This window comes from Rhinoraja longicauda, chromosome 4 (assembly GCF_053455715.1).
Source record: "Rhinoraja longicauda isolate Sanriku21f chromosome 4, sRhiLon1.1, whole genome shotgun sequence".
In the NCBI taxonomy this organism is placed as follows: Eukaryota; Metazoa; Chordata; class Chondrichthyes; order Rajiformes; family Arhynchobatidae; genus Rhinoraja; species Rhinoraja longicauda.
The window spans coordinates 80,103,127-80,128,427 of record NC_135956.1 but is presented as its reverse complement, the minus strand read 5'-3'; the positions used below and the strand labels follow the sequence as shown (position 1 = coordinate 80,128,427).

Genomic DNA, 25,301 nt, shown 5'->3' with positions numbered 1-25,301 from the left:
ATGAACAATACTCAAAGATTTATAAAGCAAAAGAAAGCCAATAGCACATACCTTTATAACATTGATTCTCCCTACAGCCTCCCCCATAGCTAGGAGGACAGGCAGAACAGGGATGTCCATGTTTATAAGGAGCATGGCCCCACCAATTTCCTCTGGAGAAAAAAAAGCATAATATGCATTAAGATATATTGCATTACAGAAACATAGAAAATAGGTGCAGGAGGAGGCCATTCGGCCCTTCGAGCCAGCACCGCCATTCATTGTGATCATGGCTGATCATCCACAATCAGTAACCTGTGCCCAACTTCTCCCCATATCCCTTGATTCCACTAGCCCCCAGAGCTCTATCTAACTCTCTCTTAAATTCATCCAGTGATTTGGCCTCCACTGCCCTTTGTGGCAGAGAATTCCACAAATTCACAACTCTCTGAGTGAAAAACTTCCTTCTCACCTCTGTTTTAAATGGCCTCCCCTTTATTCTACGACTGTGGCCCCTGGTTCTGGACTTCCCCCAACATGGGGAACATTTTTCCTGCATCTAGCTTGTCCAGTCCTTTTATAATTTTATACGTCTTGATAAGATCCCCTCTCATCCTTCTAATATAAGATCCCCTCTCATCCTTATAAAATGTGATTTTGTCTGACACAGTTGTAAAATCATTGTTTTCACTCATTCTTTTCTGAATCTTTTTATCTTTTAATCTTTTTGGATAAAAATATGAGAACATGGGAGTTACTTTGCTATGAGAATTGATTTTTAGTAAGTCACCAAATAATCAGACAGAATTGCAACACTGCAAGTAGAGATAGATAAATATGGTCTGAAGAAGTCTGAAGGGTCTCGACCCGAAACGTCACCCATTCCTTCTCTCCTGAGATGCTGCCTGACCTGCTGAGTTACTCCAGCATTTTGTGAAATAGATACCTTCGATTTGTACCAGCATCTGCAGTTATTTTCTTACACGATAAATATGAAGGAATAAGTACAAGAAAATAACATAAGCGAAAGATTTGTTCAGATGAACATCGGAACCCAGAGAATAAAGCCGAATATAAATAACCAAAATTCAAAGTTACAAATCAGCATGGACCTCATTCCTAGACAGAAATATCCATAATGTTCTGGTCTAGAATTTCCGAGTGTTATACAGAATTTTTGCATAATAGGCAATGATATTTTATTAACACAATCAAATTGCTCATTGCAATCTGGTACTTGATGTGCTGTGATTCGTTTTAGCTCCTCAACGTATGAGGCCATTGGGCATGTGCAGTGGCATCTAACAGCTTGAACAAAACCATTCTGTGTTTATAAGGCCCAGGATTGTCACAACCTTAACTGAAGGCTGGGGCTTGCATTGGCATTATTGATTGAATAATATTCATAATATAAATGACCTGACCTGTCCTCCAGATGGGGTATCTGCAGTTTCAATCTTTTTCAATGCACCACCATGCTGCTAATGACCCCATCTCCCGCTTTTGGCCCAATATCCAAAATCTCAACCAAAACAATCTTCAATCCCCCTGGCTCAATCCATCTTTCTTCCTCAATTATTATCTCCCCAACCCCTAAAATATGTATCATCTCTAAACACATAGTCCTATTTTGCTGCCTATTTTGCCCCGCAAGGTGTCTAATGGGAAAAGATTGTAGAGTGGCAGTGGCGCAGCGGTAGAGTTGCTGCCTCACAGCACCAGAGATCCAGGTTTGATCCTGACCATGAGTGCTGTCTGTACAGAGTTTATACATTTCCCCATGACCTACATGGTTTTCTCCGGGTGCTCCGGTTTCCTCCCCCCCACCAAAAACATACAGGTTTTTTAGGTTAATTGGCTTGGTATCATTGTAAATTGCCCCTAGTGTGTAAGATAGTGTTGGTGTACAGGGTGATCGCTGGTCAGCGCGAACTTGGTGGGCCAAAGGGTCTGTTTCCGTGCTGTATCTCTAAAAAAATGAAAAGTATTTGTGCAGAATCAAACCTACAACTCTCACAAAGATGGCAATGGCCTCATGTAGTGCTGCTTTTCAGACCTGGTAAAGTTTCTAGCCTGTGGTCTAATTCTAATATTGAAATTCATGCCTCATGGTAGATGTGCTATTATCTTGATGCTTCAAGGATGGTTAACTTTCACATAATTTGTACAAAACCTCAAGTAAATTACTTTCATGTGCTTTTCAGTTTAATCCCATAACCAGAATATAATAAGCACCATGAATATTTGATCATTTACAGTTATATAGTAATCCCTGAAACATAATATGTTTACAGGTTATACAGGTTCTTACAAATATACCAACGTCAAAGTTTCATTTTAACCAGTACTTCCAGTCATACTCACTTAGGGGAGTAATTGCAAACTAAGTAGACCCCTTGTTCCCACACCTGGCCCCAGACGTTCATGTTTATGCATAAATTAATGGCACAGCCAACTTTGTTACTTGTTGCCCATACTACCTGAAAGAAACAAAATATAAAGGTAACTTATGCTGCCTCTGACAACTTGCTCGCATTGCTAAAAGGCATGACAGGAAGTAATGAGAATCGTTATCAACTAAACAATAATGACAATTCTTCCCTACTTCAGCAGTCCCTTGGAATTGAGGAGTACTCCGTTTTTCGAAATGGGATTTGAGGCGACTTTTGAGGCCCTTGTGGGAACTGTACCCTCATCAGATAGTCGCCCAGATAATGAACCGAAGTTGCAATGGTGAGACATTTTCCTTGTTTTGGTAACTTTGTGTTATGAAATACAGATAAGATATAGCAGAGGCAGGGGCGAGGCAGGGCACCTTCTCTCTAGATTATCTTCAATGGTAGAACCCTTGCTTCTCAACCAGAAAGCCCTAGTTCAAGGTTCACTCCTATGATTCAGGTCATGATCTAAGCTGCCGTTCGAATACAGTACAAAAGGAAATCATCATATCATATCATATATATACAGCCGGAAACAGGCCTTTTCGGCCCTCCAAGTCCGTGCCGCCCAGCGATCCCCGCACATTAACACTATCCTACACCCACTAGGGACAATTTTTACATTTACCCAGCCAATTAACCTACATACCTGCTCCACTTTCACATGGGGCATTGAACTAAGTTTTCATTTGTCCTCTTGGGCTAACATAAACGGTCCCACAACACAATTCAAAGAAGGGGAGAAGAGTTTGCCTGTGAATGTGGTCAATATTTATCCCTCACCCATAAAAAAAAAAACATAATCTGGTCACCATCACACATTGGAGCTTGCTGCAAACAAATGTATCGCCATTATTCTCATTTTATGAGGACAGAGTTTTGTTGTGGTTGTAAAGCACTTTCAGATGTCCTGACATTCTGGAAAGAACAACAAAAGTGCAAGTGCAAGAACCATGAATAACAAGGCAAAAGAGAAGGCCATTCAACCCATCACGTCTGTACTGGTCCATGATCTTATAGAAACATATAAAATTCTTAAGGGGTTGGAGAGGCTAGATGCGGGAAGATTGTTCCCGATGTTGGGGAAGTCCAGAACCAAGGGTCACAGCTTAAGGATAAGGGGGAAGTCTTTTAGGACCGAGATGAGAAAACATTTCTTCACACAGAGAGTGGTGAGTCTATGGAATTCTCTGCCACAGAAGGTAGTCGAGGCCAGTTCATTGGCTATATTTAAGAGGGAGTTAGATGTGGCCCTTGTGGCTAAAGGGATCAGGGGGTATGGAGAGAAGGCAGGTACAGGTTACTGAGCTGGATGATCAGCCATGATCATATTGAATGGCGGTGCAGGCTCGAAGGGCCGAATGGCCTACTCCTGCACCTATTTTCTATGTTTTCTATGTTTCTATGTTAAGTCCCAGCCTCTATAGAACATATTTTATTCCAATTTCCCCATGTACTTTCTACCACAGTGAAAATCCCAACCATGTGCGTTAAGACAAAATTGGGTCTGTTCAATTTCCTGCAGGTTTACGTAGCACGATGATCTTATCCGAGTTAAACATACCTGAGTATAATGAGTACACACTGGGCCAACACATGTGAAGGGACACCAAGGGTTACATTCTTGAGGATAAGGATATCTATAATCGCTAACTTCATCATACCAAGCTTGAACATGGAATGTAGGAGGCCGGTATCTGTGGATTTAAAATGAAAAATAAAAACTATTTTAAGACAAAAGCTGAAAAGCAGAACCAGTTTGAATTTGTTTAGGTGATCTCTTGCATACAATACCTGCCCCAGTGTACACCCAGATTCTGTCCTATGGTTGGTAGGAGGTAACCAGGTCCATGTTCCCAGTAACACTGTGAAGCCCAAGATTCTGAAGACCTTTCCAGTTCAGTATCCCAGGTCTGCATTAAAAAAAGTGATAGATCAGAAATGTTGGAGGCTCACTTTCCCAGATTTCTTAAGATAAAGAAATAAAACTTGAACACAATCAGGATTACATAAAATAAGCAGCTGTTTTCTGCTTAGACCAGCAGAACGTACATTCAGTGAATACCTGACAGCAGATGTGCATAGATTGTGGCTTTTATGTCATAAATTGTACATGGATCTTTAGCTTGGAAAGAGTTACAATGGGACCAGACCTCAGCTGTAGTGATGCTTTTATAAAACTTTGCAAAGTGCTTCCAATTTTAGAAACCTGGCAGTTTAGTTTTACCACAGATGTCAAATATTGACCAGCCACCTTCGAAAATTATAACTAGATTTTTTACTTCCTTATTGCAGTAAACACATGGACAACTAAAACAAACAGAAAAACAATATTTTGTACATTAAGCAGGATAAATTCAGGGTATTTCTAAGCATTGAGGTTATGGCATGCACATGATATTCAGGAAGGCAGGAAGAAAAGTTACATCAAAGAGTTACACAAAGTAGGCCATTGAGAATAGGAATAATCTTGCCAAAAAATTGGTATGATAAAGTAAGCAAGTGTTTCATATTTTAAAACTTCTATTTGTAAACTGGACTGTGATCCAAATTAATCAGTCATCTGCTAAAAACATTACTTTTCTTTGGAATTTTGATCACCTTGTTTCTGGTGAACAAGATTACATTTCATGAAACCAGAGTCAGGGAAGGACAATGAGAAGCTCCAGAGTCTAACGAGCAATGGGAGCTAGACAGTGGTTAACATAACAAAATGTCCTTGCTCGTCATTCACGGTCTTATCACCCAGATCTGCAGATAAAGCCAATATTGTCACCACAGCTGTAAGGAACTTTGAGAGAGAGAGAGTGTAGGAAGAGACTGCAGGTGCTGTTTTACACCGTAGACACAAAATGCTGGAGTAACTCAGCGGGACAGGCAGCATCTCTGGAGCAAAGGAATGGGTGACGTTTCTTCTCTCCAGAGATGCTGCCTGTCCCACTGAGTTACGCCAGCATTTTGTGTCTAATTTCAGTATAAACCAGAATCTGCAGTTCCTTCCTACACATTTCGTCTGCTCCACTGCATAATCTCCTCAATGGTACGCCTACTCCGAAGAAGTTCTCCTCCTCTCTCCAACAAGAGTTCTACAACACCCTCTCTCGCTGCTCCCCTTCTGTGATTCCTCCTGCTCATCGTCTGCTTTGATCCGTCATTTTCACACCTTACTGTTCCATATCTCTAGTCTCCCTCTCCCGTGACTCAGTCTGAAGTAGGGTCTCGACCTGAAATGTCACCCCTCCTCTCCATAGACGTTGCCTGTCCCACTGAGTTACTCCAGCATTTTGTGTCTATTTTGAGAGAGAGTAAACAGGAGCAAGACAGACATTTTCTGAGAGCTTCAAAACCTTTCTTCTAAATACAATCAATATGAACGTCATTACTCAAGACATTACCACCAATTTGGTAGTTCAATTAACGTAACGAGCACAGAAGATACAAAAAATCATCACATTGTGATTTCCATGTATATTTGTACTGAATATAATGCATAAATGAATTAATCTCTGCTGTAGTTACTTAATTGCTTAATGCAAAATTAGTTCCATATGTTCTAATTGAGCACCTCATGTAAAGAAGTTAGACTTTTGTGTGTACTTCCATTCCCTGTGAACTGTAGAATGCAGATCACAAAATGTATCTCAATTCAAGATGGAAGTTCATTCTGCATTGCTTTGCTATGCAAGGATTCACAATCCTGTAGTCACCTCCTTCTTTGGATTTGGATCCTGTAGCCAGGCTCTTCTGAGATAAAGCTGGCCATTCTTCAGTCCCCTGATTCATGGGACCATTCCCCTTCAAATTCTTGTGGAATTGGATTTACATGTCCTTTGAGTGAACTTAAGGGCAATCTCTTTCTTCCCAAAGCCTCCATCTCTTCCACAGCAGCAACAGGGTTCCTCCCATCTGGCTGTTATCAGATGGAGGGGTAGGGATATGTTTAAAGACCGACATCCTGATTGCTCTTTTGGGAGATGGGCCAAATTGAATGAGGTACTATTAAGAATCATGCAAGTTTTGCTTTCACTACTTTACAAGTGAGGTTTGACTAAGTTCACAATTTTTTGGGCAGGAGACATCCAATTTTGCATATGCACAAAATCCAATAAAAATCAGTGCATTCCCATTTCTAAGCACAGATACCCCGAGATGGTCCTTGCTCCTGTGCAACATTGCCTTCCCTGCAACAACCACAATGACATGCAGTTAAAAGAGGGCAGAAACTCTTCAGCAGAAGGGGCAGAAACTGTGATATCTGATGTACGGTTTCTTAATCCTCCCTACCGCGAGCAAGTTCTTAACCTGCAATCTGTCCGGATTTAATGGCGATATTGTCGCTTAATCCTTTCCTCTTTCAGATATCCAGGATCTACAACTTGGCCAGGCAATGCTGAAGAGCAGGAGGAGAATGGGGACACAGAAGCCTTGTGACTCTTAACTCTTCCAGCTACCAGCCCAGCTGTTGTTGTCGTGGCTGCAGTTACCAGCATGCAGTCTAGCAATCTATCCGCCACTGATAAAGATTATTGAGGCATCACATTGGAGCATGATATTTGCCACACAAAGCATAAATTTGCAGCCTTTCCTCAGTTTGTCAGTAACTGTGAGACCATTATTACCATTCAGACGGTGCGCTTGCATGTGCCAACACGACTACCTTGGCATAATGGTGAAGTACAAAGCTAGATCTTTTAGGTCCACAATTCAATGTCTTCATCCAAGGTTATCTGCAATCTGCTGAGCAGAAACTCAGCATATTTCCACCAGCTTTGCTGTAGTCTCTGATGGGGCAACATGTGAAAGGACTAGGACTGCAAAAGCACTCATGAAATGCCAAAGGAAAGTTTGTCCCATGCACTCATGAAAGTTACCAAAGGAATGCAAAAAGGTGATGAGTTGTAGGCACTTTGGCACGCATTAATTTAAATACATGGTTGGAAATGTGGATACTGTGTTGAATTAAATTTCAGCAAAGTGGCCAACTGGACAGTACTATTGTCAATTACAGAAGCAGTACAGATTTGGAACAAATGTGACAGCACAGTAAGATACCTTTGCTATAAACAGCCGAGACAGAAAATGTTTGGCATCAGTCTCTCTTGCATGCCACCAGCAGAAACTGGTGTAGCACATAATAACAATGGTGCCGATAAGCATTAAGCATTTTGCAGGCCACAAAAATTGTGCATGGAACATATCAAACACTACATTTGAATTAATTCAACATCTCTTGCTCTTAAACGACAGGAGTTTTGAAGTTGAAATAATTTTATTTCAATCTCCTGTTCCTGGATTTCTAGTCTTACACAAGAGATCCTACATTTCCCTTTGTTTGGTCGTTTCCAACCATCCATCTGTAGTGAGCACTTCTGAACAAGGAGAATTATATTTTTAAACCGAGTTAAATCAATCCAGTGTAAACAGATTCCTTGTATTTAATGGCTGCTCCCGGCTTGAGAAACATCGAATGCTCTCATGGGGAATTGAACAGAAAAGAACATGACTTTTCCTTCCTTTCTCCGCACCCCTTTTATCTGTAAAGTCAATGTTATAAACACTTTCTATCTATGTACCTGATGCTTGCCACCTATTTTAACAGCTGTAACAACAAAGCCTCAACTACTCTTCAGTGGGGACAGCAATTAGGAACAATTTTGTTAATGTGCATGACTTTTACAAATCATGCACAAAGATAAAAGCTAGTATCGTCATTGTCAAAGGCGATGTCAACTGTGGTAGTGTCCTTATAAAATTGAAGGTGGACAAACTGGTATCTGTTCTCAGGCCCAACAAAATTGCTATAGTGTAAAATGCAGAATGAAGAAACCATCTTTTGTTATCCAAGCCTGTTTCCTATCCAAGTCTGTTCATTCATGATCACACATCATTTGCATTTCAATCATTCAACAGTTTTCTGCCTCAAGGGATTTTGTTGTTTATTTTCAATCTGTGGAAGCACTCGGCTCTACTTACTTTTCCCAGACCAAGCTACCAGTGCGGTCAATCTACTGTTTGTACCACACTTTCAGCTCCTGGAAACATTATCTGTGTGTTCTCATGGCAAGGAAGCTTTCATAGACTTCGACTAGTACAGGTATGTGCACATATGAGCAAACATTTCTTGAAACTGCAATTTCAAACAGACATTAATAGTCATAGATATCGTGGATATGAATGGGAATATCTGCATGCACACCAATTTTATTTTAGATCCATTTACATAATTGTTTGCACAGAAGTAAACTATAAATTCATAGAATTTTCTCTTAGTTTTGTGTTTCTGACTCGCTGGGCCAAATCACACCGTGTCTCTGCTCTGGTCATTTGCTAATCTAGTAGTCACAACTAGCTTCTACATACATGCATCTCTCTATCTCTGGTCTTGCAGCCCAGTGGTATGAACATTGACTTCTCCAACTTTGGATAGTTCCTCTGTCCCTCTCTTCCCCTCCGCTTCCCAGATCTCCCACTGTCTTCCTGTCTCCACCTATATCCTTCCTTTGTCCCGCCCCCCTGACATCAGTCTGAAGAAGGGTCTCGACCCGAAACGTCGCCCATTCCTTCTCTCCTGAGATGCTGCCTGACCTGCTGAGTTACTCCAGTGTTTTGTGAATAAATACCTTCTCTATCTCTGGTGATCCTCTTACCATAACTTCCATGAAGCAGCAACTAGACCTCAGATGTTGGAACCTGCCATTCAGATGTCCCTGATGGTCATAGAGGACATCGAGGTGTTCAATTTTGAGCATGTTCTGTCGCTCGCAGCGGTCCAAAGAAAATGCTGGCGGCCAGGGGCTACAACGCGAGCCAGAACAACTGGACAGTGGGCAGCCGGTAAAGAAGGGCTTGCTGGTGCAGACTAGCAGCATCAGCAGCTAGTTTTAAGGTGAAACCACACAATGCGCTAGAGTAACTCAGAAAACTGAAGTAGGGTTCCAACGTCACCCATCTACGTTCTCCAGAGATGCTGCCTGGCCCGCTGAGTTACTCCAACACTTTGTGTCCTTTTGCGCATTAACCATCATCGGCAGTTCTTTATTTCAACTACACACAATGATAATACCTTACTCAGTTATAATAGAGAATCAACAATAACAGACACCACCCCACCCCCTATGTTCCATTATAACAAGGGTTTACTCTACTCTAAATTATGTAACATACAAAATGAAAATCAAAGAAACAAAAATGTTTCCATTTGTGGATAAAAGGTATGTATTTGTGAGTAATATAATTTTCTATTCCTCACAATGGTTTAATTGATTTCTGATACTGTTTGCACTAAGGTGCAAAGAGTGAGGAGCTTTCTTAATGAAGGAAAGCACAAAAGGTATAGTGATAGCAAGTGGAGGGGTCAAGAAACAGGTGCAGCCTTACAAACTCAGCAACTCTAATCTCAACAAATTAGAGGATGATAGGCAAGAAGTGTGCAGTGAAGGGAGATATTGGCCTTCATAGTCAAAGATCTTAACGCCACCTCTGGGCATGGACTCTTCTATAGAAGCCCCCTTATTGCCCCTTACCCTTTCTTCCAGTCCAGCAAGCTGATGGATAAGGGCCTGCCACAGCCAGACACTGACAATGTTGGTTTACATCTTCTCCTTCATGCAATAATGAAATGTGTTAGTAAAATGCTGAACAATGACTGATGAGGCTGATGAATATTGAAGCTGCAAAATGGGGGGCATGAGAGAATAAAGTGTGTGGAGAAATATGCATGGAAATCCTAATTGATGCAGAGTGGTGATATATAGGTGATCAGGGTATAAACTGTGCGAGGTAAATGGCACAGGTTGAGAGAGGAATTTGATGATACCTTTAACTGACCATGATCAGCCATGCAGGAAGCTTCACCTCATCTACAAAGGCAGTCAGGGATCTCTCTCTCAATTAGGCCACCTACCCTCTTCAACATTGCAAACTAATGAAATGACTTTCATTACCAACTGTAGGCAATAAGCACCTCCCCAAACAGCTTCAGTCATCTTCAACCAGTACTAAATATTGCAAGCCAATCACAAGAAAAATAGGCTTTGTGAATATTCACAATAAACAGCACAATTTATAGCTGGAATGTCTATCTGAATGATAGTCTGAATGCTTGTCTTTCTGCTGACTGGTCAGCACGCAAAAACTTTTCACTGTACCTCGGAACACATGACAATAAACTAAACTGAAATCACAATAATAATTCACAATCTAAATGCTAGAAATCACAATGAAAAGATTGGAGCACACATTTTGTGTGCAGCTTTGGTCTCCAAATTTGAGGAAGAATATTCTTGCTATTGAGGGCGTGCAGCATAGGTTTACTTGGTTAATTCCCGGAATGGCGGGACTGTCATATGTTGAGAGACTGGAGCGACTAGGCTTGTATACACTGGAATTTAGAAGGATGAGAGCTTATCGAAACGTATAAGATTATTAAGGGGTTGGACACGTTAGAGGCAGGAAACATGTTCCCAATGTTGGGGGAGTCCAGAACAAGGGGCCACAGTTAAAGAATAAGGGGTAGGCCATTTAGAACTGAGATGAGGAAAAACTTTTTCAGTCAGAGAGTTGTGAATCTGTGGAATTCTCTACCTCAGAAGGCAGTGGAGGCCAATTCTCTGAATACATTCAAGAGAGATCTAGATAGAGCTCTTAAGGATAGCGGAGTCAGGGGGTATGGGGAGAAGGCAGGAACGGGGTACTGATTGAGAATGATCAGACATGATCACATTGAATGGCGGTACTGGCTCGAAGGGCCGAGTGGCCTCCTCCTGCACCTATTGTCTATTGTCTGTTGTCTATTCTACACCGTTCCAGCATATTTTCTAGTCCAATCTATTTTAGACCCCTCTGCACAATGGTTTAATACGGATCCCACTTTCAATAAATTTCCCCTCTTTCACGACAGAATGGTTATAAATAAGCTTTATTCAAACTATACCAAAATAACTGGATTATTAAGTCACCGATAACTTTCTTTCCCAAGAATCAAAACGTGTCCCGTGATAGGAGATGTACTGAAAATTTGGATTAGGCAGTAGTAATGTAAACATCAACAAGAGACTGCATTCACATTAAATCAACTTGATTCAAATTCATTTTGTTTTTACTGTGTAAATTGGCTTTAAACTCAATAAAGGCAGGCCAACAAGATCTAAATGGTTCACTGTGTGGCCAGCTTAGAGCAAATGTTACAATATAGTACAACTTTTAACTTCAGCAATATTAACATGCTGTGCTTGACATGGCATAAAATCTGAATTGGAGAACGCTGCTTTCTGTTAGTCAATATTTGCTTTAGTTGATGTTGTTAAGGAAGTTAAAGTGCATAAATTAAAAATGCTTACACTGTATGGTCATATTTTGAAATCAGTGCACTTCTTGATACAAATTACTATCTTATTGATGCAATCAATCAATTACACAGCATTAAACATAACTAAAATTTTGTAGGTAAAGTTAAAATTAAATTGCTATTATGGTCGAAAAATACCCAATACATAATAATGCATGAATAATAATGTATAAAATGAATTATTATCATATTCCTGCAGTGGTGAAACCTCTGAACAATTTTGGATCTCCAGGCAAATTAAACCTGAAATGGCCGGGCTGTATTTAAAAGTGATGGAGTACATGTCCCAATCAGCATCAATAGCGCACAAGTGAAAATAGTTGAGAGCTTCACGTTTCTTAGCATTGATATTACCAATCATCGGTCGTCGACCAATCACATTGATGCAACAGCCAAGAAGTCAAATGAACATGTCTACTTTCTGAGGAGTCTGAGAAAATTCAGCATGTCTCCTGGGACTCTTACAAACCTCTAAAGATACACCATAGGAAGCATACTATGTGGCTGCATCACAGCTTGGTTTGGGAATCACTCTGCCCAAAATGGCAAGAAATTGCAGAAAGCTGTGAATGTCACCCAGTAAATCACACAGACCAAACTTCCTACCATTGACTCTATCTACAGTTCATGCTGCCTCAGAAAAGCAGGCAACATAATCAATGACTTGTCCTAGCTTGGTCATTCCTTCTGCTCCCTGCTTCCATCTGGCAGAAGATACAGAAGCTTGAAAGTGCATACCACCAGACTCAGCAACAGCTTTTTCACCTCTTATCAAGCTTCGGGACAGTCCTTCCATAAGCTTGGTTATTATCCAATTCACCTCTACTCCATTGAGAACACTGGACTTTGTCCATGGAAATGGTGCGCGACAATGCTGAGAATAATGTTCTGCACTCTGTATCTCCCCCTTTGCTCTATCTATTGTACTTGACTTTGACTTGATTGTACTTGTATATGGTGCAACTGATCTGTTTGGATAGCATGCATAACAAAGCTTTTCACTGTACCTCACAGTACATGTGACAATAAAGCCTAACCTAGACCTGTTCGCATTGCCTCATTAACACTTTGCCAGCTCCATTCTGCTTCATAGCTCAAAACTGCTCAAGGATCTTCCTATGAAATTGATAGGTGCATGTGTCAGAGCATTCCTACTCAGACCCTCTGGTTATTTCTAAAAGGACTCCCGAGGCTACCAAGGGCATTGTCTTCAAATAAATGCTTCGCCTGTTCTATTGCAATAAAGTATTATCCTTCACTCCATTGCCTGCCTGTTCTTCCATGTTATCTAGACTTCAGTGGGTGGCTATCTGAACCAAATTTATCTGTGTTATGGAACAGTGCCAATTAATTACAACCCAGTTAATTCAACTTCAATGATGATCAAATTATTTGAATCAAACCCGAGGGACTATAAAAAACTTAATTAGAATGGTGCAGATTAATCAACTATAGTCAGGATGGATATGTATAAAGAAAGATTTGACTTACTTGATTACATTTGAGAAGGTGAAAAGAAAGCTTGATTAGAACTGTGTGTTTGATCTATTTTTCATGGACTTAAGCAAGGTTTCTGACAAGGCTCCATAGAGCAGGCTTTTCCAAAAGGTAAGAGGAGATGGGATCAAAGGGAGAGAATCAAATTACATCCAAAACTGTAAGTGGCAGAAAAAGATGCTAAAGATTAATGTATGTTTCTGTAAATGGAAAGCTGTCAGAATTTCTGCAGGGTTCTTTTAGTGTGTAAAATAATTATTTAATTTCAATATAGGATCCATAATAAGGAAATTGGTTATGTTTTGCACAGCTTCGTTGGGAAATATTTACGAAGCGATTCTAAAATATCACTATATTATGGTCATGTGTAAATATATCATATCATAAGTCCACAAGTCCAATGCTGCAAGTATACAATTCTAATGGCATTTCTCCAAGAAATTATTGGCCATTCAGAAGGTTCAACATTAACGTCAAAGGAGGAAAGCTGCTGAGGAATTCCTAGCATCATCTGCTGAGAAGCTGGGTGGAACTGGCATTTGATTGCCAAATTAAATGTAAATTGACTGGGGAATTATGCTTAGTGTGCAACTTAAATTCCAACATAAACTCTTGCAAACTGATTTCTTACCACACATATGATTTTAACAATCTAAGCATTTGGTAGTCACAACACTTTTGAAATAATGAAGTCCAAAACAATTAAAATATCCTTAAGATGGAACTCAAATCATACACTTTTTGTGCTTATGGACGTGCAAAACTGCCTCATATTGATGTAATATATCATCAAATATATTTCAGCATCACATTGTACAATAGATCTCGCATAATTTCAATTAGCTTGATTGTACTTTAAATTAATTATTCACAGTCTATTATAAAATAAAAAGGAGGAAATAAGCTTCATATACACACAATGGACCATAAATCGCTACAAGTCCTGATTATTGGCATCTGGCCATTGACTACATTACAGATTTTTAAGAATTATCCTTCTGAACGTCATTCCGAACGTCGTCGGCACAGCCACTTCTAAAGGGCACGGCATTGCATGGGAGAAATGCTTTGAGTAAAATAATGTCAACTTTTGAGGTGGTTTTGTTGGGGAGAAGGGGTGGAATAAAAGCCCTGCCAATTAAAGGGCAGCAGAAAAAAATAACGTGCTAAATCGTCCTCCAATTTAGCCAGCTGCTAAAACCATTTAACACTACAAATATCACCGGATGTCCCCGTCATTAATAGGTAAACAAAAACTAGCCAAATTTACCAATGCTCTTAAAACCAATTAAATGTCTCTAAAATAATTATCTAAAAAAGATACATGCCACCCTCACATCACTGGGAGGGGTGTTGAAGGATAGGATGTGTTCCTAGAAAATGCCAATATCACGATTTTCCATAATGCAAAGCCGCAACATCTGTGCATACATCAGAAACAATGTGGTTTGAAAAAAAAGTTTCTTTACTTATTTTACAAATTCCATGAAAATTAATTTTACTCCGTATATCAAATTTTTTGGGTAGTGATTTGTGAATTCTCTCAGGGCATGTTTCTGTACCACAGAACACTTACCTTCTTTTTCAAATAATTAAATAGATCACTGATCCAGCAACAAGACTAATCCAGCACAGGTACAGTCATCGGGTTCTTCTGCATAAATGGCGAGAAATTGCTACAAACGCTTCAACACAAGTATTGAGGGCGGCACTGTGGCGCAGTGGTAGAGTTGCTGCCTGCCAGTGCTAGGAGCGCCGGAGACCCAGGTTCGATCCTGACTACGGGCGCTGTCTGTATGGAGTTTGTACGTTCGCCACGTGACCGCGTGGGTTTTCTCCGAGATCTTCGGTTTCCTCCCACACTCCAAAGACGTACAGGTTTAATTGGCTTGGTGTATGTGTAAATTGTCCCTGGTGTGCGTAGGATAGTGTTAATGTGCGGGATCGCTGACGGTGGGCCGAAGGGCCTGTTTCCATGCTGTACCTCTGAACTAAACTAAACCCAATGGATTAAAAAGTGCCAGTAAATAATGTCCAGCAAATTTAGGAAGAGATAGATCTTGGGCTGTTCTGGCCCCATGTATATTTCAATGCAAGTTCACATGGCACACTCTCTCTTTGAACAGTGCAATACTAATACTGAGGCTTTTTCATAATAAATCAGAATTTTATCTAACATAATGACGAGCAACACTCCAATAGAAGCAAATGCTAGCTTATAAGTAGTGTTTTCTCTGATTTCTCCCCACTTGATGAATTAAAATAGTACTTTTATGCAATACGTAGAAGGAACAAAAAAAAACACATCCCAACAGATCCTCAGCAACTCTAGAAACAGAGAGGAAATGCACACAATGTGCTTTACTTAATGTTATCAGGAAATCTGCTCTCCGTTAGCAAGAGTTAATCTAGCATCTTGTGTCTCCCCCCCATTAGCAAGTTCATTACCTGCCCACAAGCAAAACAATAACGCACATAATTATCTGAAAACTAAATCCTATACATAATCAAAATGGTTTAATGCTATGTTGATAAGTATGACATTCATGCTAATCAATATGTGATCAAGAACTGCAAAGAAAAAAAACAAATATCCACCTAGAAAATGCATTTGGGCAATTTATTGGTGTAAGAAAACAATAAAAGCTGACTCAACAATAATTTTATAAATCCATGTGCACGTATGTATTTACATCAAATGTCATATAAATGTATCAATATTTTGTCCTTCAGCTCTATAATAAACTGAAGACATAAGAATGTTAAATATGAGAGCATAATGGAGATTCACTGTGAATTGAGATCTTCTCACTGTCATTTAGTTCTGCATCCTTCTGAACAGTAATGTTCTCCAAGGTTTACTGTATCACAGAGGAAATCTAAAAGATCCGGTTTCTAATTTCTGGTTTCCTCCATGCTTTTGAAAGTCAAAATGCAGTGCTTTTATTACACTGCCAAAAAGGCGCTTTGGGATTTCCACTGGAATTTGGCAATTATTGTAAATGAAAACTTTCACTTCTTTTTAAAAAAAACAGACCAGTCAATGAAATCTTACGATGATTTCAGCATTCAGGAAGAAGCTGTATTGATGAAATTGTGCCATAGATAGAAACACAGAAACATTGAAAATAGATGCAGGAGGAGGCCATTCAGCCCTTCGATCCAGCACCCCCATTCAATATGATCATGGCTGATCATCGTAAATCAGTACCCCGTTCCTGCTTTCTCCCCATATCCCTTGACTCCGTTAGCCCCAAGAACTATGTCTAACTTGCACATGTTCACATTGTCCATAGATTACTTGCACATATATGACACATTTTCAGATATTCAAGTAAATCTGATTTCCCATTCATTTTAAACTGACTAATCCTTTCATTAAAAAAAATACAGCTACTTTTTTCCATTTGCATTCTTGTTGCACAGTGCACCCATTTCCTTATTCCTTCTCTCCAGAGATGCTGCCTTCTGCTGAGTTACTCCAGCATTTTGTGTCTATCTGCACAGTTTAACTCACTCTGCTGACAAACTCTTAGGTTCCTATTGAAATTAAATTCTATAATGACGATGAATTATTTCCCTCCGGCCTTTGGATGTTAAGTTCGAAGACCATTGTAGAAGTAGGCTGAGATTTAAATTAAAGAGGTCATGAATTATTCTCAGGAATAACGTATATTCAGCACAACAGCAAAAGTAACTGTTAAAAATGATTGGCTTTTTTGGCAGTGTTCCTAAAATTACTGCTACAATTACTTTTTTTGCATCTTAAACAGGCACATCCTGAGAGCATGATATTCTCCTTCTGAAATGGTTTATGTTCGGAGAGAACATACAAAATATCATGTTTGCTCATTGGAACATGGTAACCATTGCTCAATTCTAAATTGAAATAAGTCATAATGGAAAACCCATCTTTCCCTCAGAAATCCGGGGTAGCACTAAACCTACAGCACAGGAGGCATGGCATTACTGTGCTCTTCCTCAAAGCAAATGTAATTTTAGAATGTACAAATCGCAAGGTCCTTCCAAAAAGAGTAATAATTTCTTTCTTGATTTTGTAACCTGTTTCACACGATGACTATGACACAATATTCTAATTGTTCGTTTCCATTTTGGTCTTGCCAGTCAGATTAGCAATGGGACATGTTTTGCTTAGGAACTGATATTTTTATAATGGGAGATGAATCAAAACAAACTCGTGTTCCTTATCCCTGGCTTACTGTTGGATTTTCTTGTCAGAGTTAAACAATGCTGAAACCGATGGTGTACACTTACCATATATTCCATATTAGCCGCACTTGGTGACACTTGACTTCTCAGTTTATTGTGCAGATCCAAGATGAGTTGCCGGTCAATATCTGTGATGGATCTTTTGGCCCTTCTGGGAGTCCTGGGTGGTGGCACATTTGGATCCGTATAATTGGACTTGGTCGGATCTAAACTAGTGCCCGTCGCTTTAAAGTGTGCTTCGGTCGCCAAGCGTTTCTCGCGCTCTTCTAGGAACTTTGCCATCATTACATCCAGTTCTGAAGTCATATTGGGGCGCACCATCGCTGCCACCGACTGTACAACGAGCAGCATCACAGCCAGCCTTGCCCATTCCAGCTCTGCACACCTCATGTTGGAGCCCACTGGGATGGTCGCTGATAGTACTCGGGGACCCGTCCAGTTGCGAGGCTGCAATGAAGGAGAGTGAGTGCACTGGTTGCAGGTTAAAGATCTCTTGCGCGTCAATGTAACTTCAAAAAAATAAAATAAAAGCAAATGAGCGGGGTGGAAAGTGTGCAGCCAACGTCGTCATGGAAAGTTGGGTTTTATATATTGATGCAAGAGAGCGGGAAATTCAAATTCACCCGCATTTAGTATAAGAAAATAGCTGCAGATGCTGGTACAAATCGATTTATTCACAAAATGCTGGAGTAACTCAGCAGGTCAGGCAGCATCTCGGGAGAGAAGGAATGGGTGACGTTTCGGGTCGAGACCCTTCTTCAGACCCTTCTCTGGGTAAATTCACCCGCATTCACCCAGAGACGGTCCCTGCCCGGGCACTGACTGAAGAAGGAGAAGCTGGACCAGGAGGGACAAGCCCGGGTCAGCCTTCTTCTGCAGAGGTTGCACCCGGGAAACCGGTGGGGAACACGACAGGGGGAAGGGGGTGTGCAGAAGGGACTAGCAGAGATGCTGGTTTAAACCGAAGATGGACACAAAAATAAAGCTGGAGTAACTCAGCAGGTCAGGCAGCATCTCTGGAGAGGAGCAATAGGTGACAACGTGCTGGAGTAACTCAGCGGGTCAGGCAGCATCTCTGGAGAGGGGAAAAGGAATAGGTGACAACGTGCTGGAGTAACTCAGCAGGTCAGGCAGCATCTCTGGAGAGGAGCAATAGGTGACAACGTGCTGGAGTAACTCAGCAGATCAGGCAGCATCTCTGGAGGGGGGAAAAGGAATAGGTGACAACGTGCTGGAGTAACTCAGCAGGTCAGGCAGCATCTCTGGAGAGGAGCAATAGGTGACAAAGTGCTGGAGTAACTCAGCAGATCAGGCAGCATCTCTGGAGGGGGGGAAAGGAATAGGTGACAACGTGCTGGAGTAACTCAGCAGGTCAGGCAGCATCTCTGGAGAGGAGCAATAGGTGACAAAGTGCTGGAGTAACTCAGCAGATCAGGCAGCATCTCTGGAGAGGAGCAATAGGTGACAACGTGCTGGAGTAACTCAGCGGGCCAGGCAGCATCTCTGGAGGGGGGAAAAGGAATAGGTGACAACGTGCTGGAGTAACTCAGCAGATCAGGCAGCATCTCTGGAGAGGAGGAATGGGTGACAAAGTGCTGGAGTAACTCAGCAGATCAGGCAGCATCTCTGGAGAGGAGGAATGGGTGACAACGTGCTGGAGTAACTCAGCAGAGGTGGAATGGGTGACAAAATACTGCAGTAACTCAGCAGATCAGGCAGCATCTCTGCAGAGGAATGGGTGACAAAACGCTGCAGTAACTGAGCAGGTCAGGCAGCAAGCATCTCTGCAGAGAATGAATATGTGACAAGAAGCTGGAGAAGGGGAGAGCAGCGTCGCCCTCTGCCCAGACAGAGTGAGCCAGGGTACAGCGGGACTTACCTTCGCCGCCTTCACAGTGCCTTGTTGCTGCGGAGAAGAGCGGTGGGTTGCGATTGCGAAGCGTTGCAGGGCGAGTGTGCCTGGATGTCAGTCAGGCAGTGGAGTTGCTGCTCTGCTCTCCTCTGCTCTGCTCTGCCCGACCCTGACTAGCAGCGCCGCCTTTATCCCGACCCCAGTGACGTGTGGAGTGGAGTGGAGCCGGGCCGGCCCCGACCCTACACCGCGCGGTCCAGACACGGGCAATGCAACAAAAGCAACAACCCAGACTGTGCCAAACCAGACAAGTGGCCGCCGCAATTCAGGAGCTGCAATGAATCATTACCCGAGGGAAGAGGGGGGGGGGGGGGGGGGGCAATTCCAGAAAAGGGGAACACTGGAAAAAAATATATATATATATTTTTTAAATTAGCAATCTATCAAATGAAAGGAAATGCAAAAGAGAGAGACGGCCTCGAGACAGTCAGGGCATTTAAAGAGCAACAGTTCTGCATTTAAAGAGCAACGGGTGAATGAATCGACATCACACTTCTCAAAAGGGACATTGCAGACTTAAGAACAGTTTCTACAACCAAGCCATTAGGCTTCTGAACGCATAAACACATTTCAAATCATATAAGACAATAACTGCAGATGCTGGTACAAATCGAAGGTATTTATTCACAAAATGCTGGAGTAACTCAGCAGGTCAGGCAGCATCTCAGGAGAGAAGGAATGGGTGACGTTTCGGGTCGAGACCCTTCTTCAGACTTCTTTCAAATCATATATGTTGATCATTTTTAATATTGTCTTTTTAACTATTTTTAATATTGTCTTTTTACCTTACTAATGTCATTTTTTATCTTATTTATCCTTAGAATATTACTACTGAGGTGACCCGTTGTCTTGTCAAATACATTTCATTGCATGTTGACCCTGTGCCAACCTACATATGACAAATATTTTTTTTAATTATTATTATTATTATTATTATGAAGGCAAATAATCTGAAGGAAAAATGGGAGAGGTGTAGACATCCAGAGAGGGGGGGATAGTGGAGCAATAAAGGAGTCACTTAGGAACTTGAAGAACTAACCAGCTAACCAGAGCTAACCAGATTGGGGTTAACACAAATCGAAGGATTTTTTTTTTTTTAAACAGGACCTTGGGTAGCCCAGGATCAGAGATGACACAAGTGAAGAAGGACAGGAAGATGAATTGGTCAGAACTAACATTGAAAAGGAGGCAATATAGAAAGATGGGTGTGATGGAGTAAAGATGGGCAATTCAGAAAGGTGGGAAGGGGGCGATTTAAAAGGAGAAATTTGGAAAAAGGACAAAAAGTTATTGCATGGGTAGGTGACTAATCTAGAAACTAATTCTAAAAGATAAATAGGTCAATAAGGAGGTAAATCAAATTAAATAGTAATCCAAATAAATGGATAACAGAAAGATCAAATTGGAGAAAAAAAAGGTACAGATGGGATAAAGACTCTTTAAGAGACAAGACAGAGGAAGGCAAACAATCTGGACAAAGTCAAGTCAAGTCAATTTATTTGTATAGCACATTTAAAAACAACCCACGTTGACCAAAGTGCTGCACATCTGACCAGGAAAAAAAAGAAACATACAGTGGCAGGCAGCCAAACACAACGGCGCGGCCATCTTGAACAAAATGTTAATTCAATCACCCACAGTCCAACAATAAAAGCACTAAACAGGCACCCAAAATTACCCAACCCCAAAAACCCCCCAAAACACAGTCCAACAATAAAAGCATTAAATAGGCATTCAAATCACACACCCCAAAACCCCCAAAAACACAGTCCAACAATAAAAGCATCAAACAGGCACTCAAACCACCCAACCCCAAAAACACACAAAAAAAAAAAAAGCAACAAAGCAGAGTATTATTCGAGTAAAGAGGAAACCCTTTAAATGTTTCTGGAGAGGGAATAGTCTAAATGCAAAGAAACGAATAGGTGCAGTACAGACAATGAAGACAGCAGAAAAATACTGCAGAGATATATGTTAGGAGGTTTAGCCGAAATAAGATTAGCAGTGTGACATAACAGAAAAAGTAGAGTGGGTGTGGATCAGATTTTCATATATATTATCTTGGAAACAGATTGCTAGTTCTATCTTAACTTGATCACATTGTAAACAGTTTACCTTTACTATATAATGTATGATTAGTATTTTCAGACCCACCTAAAATATTATTTTGTCGAAGGCTGGTGTTCTTTATTTATTCAGTTTCCAGAAATGAGTAATCATTGGAAATGCCAACGGGTATTTCCTATTCCTAATTGCCTTTGAAGTGAATGGCTTGCTGGGTCATTTCAGGGAGCACTTAAGATTTAACCACATGAATGGGTCTGGAGATATGTATATGCCAGACCAGGTAATAATCACAAAAGTCCTGCCTTAAAGTGCATTAGTAAATCAGCGGGGGGTAGGGAGGGGTATGACAATCAAGTAGATTGTAATCTTCATTGTCTATCACAAGGGATTTTCTTTAATTTCAGTACATAAACTCAAATTCAAATTCCACACCAGTCATTGTGAGATTTAAACTCAAGTGTTTGGATTGTCCAGTCCACGACTTTGGATCACTTGGGCAAGTAGAATCCAAGTTACCTTGGCAAATAAATGCAGGACATTTTGCTAACGGTACTCTATTCAACAGCGGTGTGATAGAGCTGAATGGAGTAAAAGCTCTGGGTGGTAGATGGGAATCAAACAGGCTGCTTTTTCGGAGGTGTTGTCAAGCTTCTTAATAATTATTGGTACCACACACATTCAAGCAAATTAAGGAAATGCCATTTAACTCTGACTTGTGCCTTGCAGCTTGTAGGAAGACATTGGGGTGTCAGAGTTGAGTTGTTTACCACACGGCACCCAGACTCTATCCTGTATTGTGAAAATATGGCTCGTCCAGTTCAACTTCTGGTCAGTGGTCACTTCCAGGATATTGATAATGGGGGACTAATTGAATGGAAAGATTTTTAATACAGGTGGCAGATGTTATGGGGAGAAGGCATGGGGAATGGGGTTAGGAGAGAGAGATAGATCAGCCATGATTGACTGGGGGACTAGGCTTGATGGGCCAAATGTCCTAATTCTACTCCTCTCCCTTATGACCTTATGACCTTATGACTTATGACATTGCCACTTCTGACTTTATAATCGAAAGAAGGTAATTGATGAAACAACTAAGATAGATGTGCATAAGATATTGACCTGAGAAAATCCTGCAGTAATAATCTGGAGCTGATTTGATTAACCTCCAACATGGAAGAACCATGAGATCCATGAGATCCATTCCCATCCATTCCCAGATCCATTCCCATTCCCAGCCAAGTCTGGGAACACAAGAAACTGCAGATGCTGGAACCTTGTTTTGCTGGAACAAAGTTTTGGAGTAACTTAATGGCTCAGGCAACATCTGTGGAGTGAATGGACAGATGACATTTCAAGTTGGGACCCTTCATCTGTCTGACGAAGGGACCCGACCCTAAACATTGCCTATCCATTTCCTCCACAGATGCTGTCCGTCCTGCTAAGTACCTGTTCCAAATGCCAGATCACCCTTCCTGGCAGTGAACCCATGGAAAGCACCTGATCCATATGGAGTCCCCAGTAACATCCTCAGCACCTGCGCAGCTTTGAACTCTTCCTTTACCATTCTGAGATTCCCGCCTGCTTTTAGGACAATTATCATCCCAGTGCCAAAGAAATGCATGGTCGTGTGCCTTTAAGACTTCCGTCCAATGGCCATAACATCTATCACGATGAAATGCTTCGAGAGTCTGGTCATGGTGCACATTACCTCCAGCTTCCTCGATAGCCTTGATCCACAGCAATTTGCTGTTACAATAAGTACACAGTAGGCACAGCCTTCCTACCCCTGCACACATTACTGGAAAATCTGGATCGCAAGGACACCTGTGCAAGGCTCCTATTTATTGACTATAAGTCTGCCTTCAACAGCATAATCTCAACCAAGCTCATCTCTAAACTCATGGTCCTCAAAGTCAGCTCTTCACTCTACTACTGGAGCTTTGACTTCCTGACCCACACACAATAATCAGTGACGGTTGGTAAAATATTATTCTCCATGATAATTCTCAACACCGGTGCCCTGCAAAGCTGTATTCATAGCCCCTTACTATACTCCCAATACACTGACAACACTGCAGCCAGATTTTGCTCTATCTACATCTAGAAATCTATAAATGACATAGGATCACGCACAATGATGAGGAAGGAAATAGGGAGCTTAGTAACATGGTGTCAAGATACGAGACAAACCACATTGAAGTTACACCGGTGCCCCACAGAGGATAAGTTCTCAACTCCTTATTACACTCTCTATAGACACACAACACTGCTCCAACTCCATTTACAAGTTTGCAGATGACAACACTGCACGGCCAGATCTCGAACAAAGAGGAGACAACTTAGTAACATGGCGTTAAGACAACAACCTTTCCCTCAATGTCAGAAAGGCAAAGGATTTAGTTATTGACTTCAGGAAGCAAGGTGGAGAACATGGAACCGATTAGCCTCAATGGTGCCAAAGTGAAAATGGTCCAGAGCTTCTAGTTCCATAAGCATAAATATCACCAACAATCACCCTAGTGAGACCGCACCTGGAGTACTGTGTGCAGTTTTGGTCTCCAAATTTGAGGAAGGATATTCTTGCTATTGAGGGCTTGCAGCATAGGTTTACTAGGTTAATTCCCGGAATGGCGGGACTGTCATATGTTGAAAGACTGGAGCGACTAGGCTTGTATACACTGGAATTTAGAAGGATGAGAGGGGATCTTATCGAAACGTATAAGATTATTAAGGGGTTGGACATGTTAGAGGCAGGAAACATGTTCCCAATGTTGGGGGAGTCCAGAACCAGGGGCCACAGTTTAAGAATAAGGGGTAGGCCATTTAGAACAGAGATGAGGAAAAACTTTTTCAGTCAGAGAGTGGTGAATCTGTGGAATTCTCTGCCTCAGAGGGCAGTGGAGGCCAATTCTCTGAATACATTCAAGAGAGAGCTAGATAGAGCTCTTAAGGATAGCGGAGTCAGGGGGTCAGGGTATGGGGAGAAAGCAGGAACGGGGTACTGATTGAGAATGATCAGCCATGATCACATTGAATGGCGGTGCTGGCTCGAAGGGCTGAATGGCCTCCTCCTGCACCTATTGTCTATTGTCTATTGTCTAATTTATCGAGGACAAACCACGTTGAAGCTACAGCCAGGAGAGCACACCAACGTCTCTACTTCCTCACAAAACTAAAAGGCCTGTCCCACTTTAGGCGATTTTAAGGCGACTGCCGGCGACTAGGCTGTCGCCAACATTTCGCCGGGTGTTGCGGGCGTGATCGTGAGGAGTCTTCTAAGAATCGTAGTGGATCTCAGCGTGTCGTTGAGAAATCATCCGGAGTGAAATTTCTCGGCCACAGCTGGCTTGTCGCCAGGTATCGTTGCTTATTGCAGGCGCTGTCGCCTGCTGTCCCCAGGTTTGCTAGGTTCTCTTAGATGCATTTAGAAGCACATTATGTTAAAAAAAAAGTAAAGTCATTTCAAAATACCATAAAATGCTTGTGTTTAACCAATTTATTTACCGTCAGGACATTTGACAGGTAGATTGGAGGCGACAGTTTGACGGTCAGGTAAACATGGGAATTCGCGATGTTTATGGCCATCAGCCATTACATTTAAAGTGGGCTCCCAACCCAGATATACAACCCAGAAACCAGATATGCATCTCCCGTACATTTTCAAAGAATGCCCACACACTTTTCACAAAAATCCACTTAACCACTTTAAAAAAAAAATTTTTTAATACAGCCATTAGTAAACTGGAAGTAAATCCAGTTTATGCCTTGTTACAGCGATGCTTTGTTTTTAAGTAACCCATACAAGATGTTATAGTTCAAAACTCTCAAGTAC

At 41.3% G+C, this 25,301-nt stretch overlaps 1 protein-coding gene across 1 annotated transcript in view; it reads right to left on the bottom strand.

The window, feature by feature from the left end:
- crispld1b (cysteine-rich secretory protein LCCL domain containing 1b) overlaps positions 1 to 19,599 on the bottom strand; it is a 39,582-nt gene extending 19,983 nt beyond the window's left edge. The window contains exons 1-6 of the mRNA XM_078398184.1: positions 19,370 to 19,599; positions 17,536 to 17,937; positions 4,212 to 4,330; positions 3,982 to 4,114; positions 2,344 to 2,459; positions 52 to 152 (exon numbers count right to left, since the gene is read on the bottom strand). Of these exons, the coding sequence (XP_078254310.1) occupies positions 52 to 152; positions 2,344 to 2,459; positions 3,982 to 4,114; positions 4,212 to 4,330; positions 17,536 to 17,880 (814 nt within the window). The 5' untranslated portion in view covers positions 17,881 to 17,937; positions 19,370 to 19,599. The remainder of the gene's footprint in view (positions 1 to 51; positions 153 to 2,343; positions 2,460 to 3,981; positions 4,115 to 4,211; positions 4,331 to 17,535; positions 17,938 to 19,369) is intronic.
- Positions 19,600 to 25,301: the final 5,702 nt, after the last annotated feature.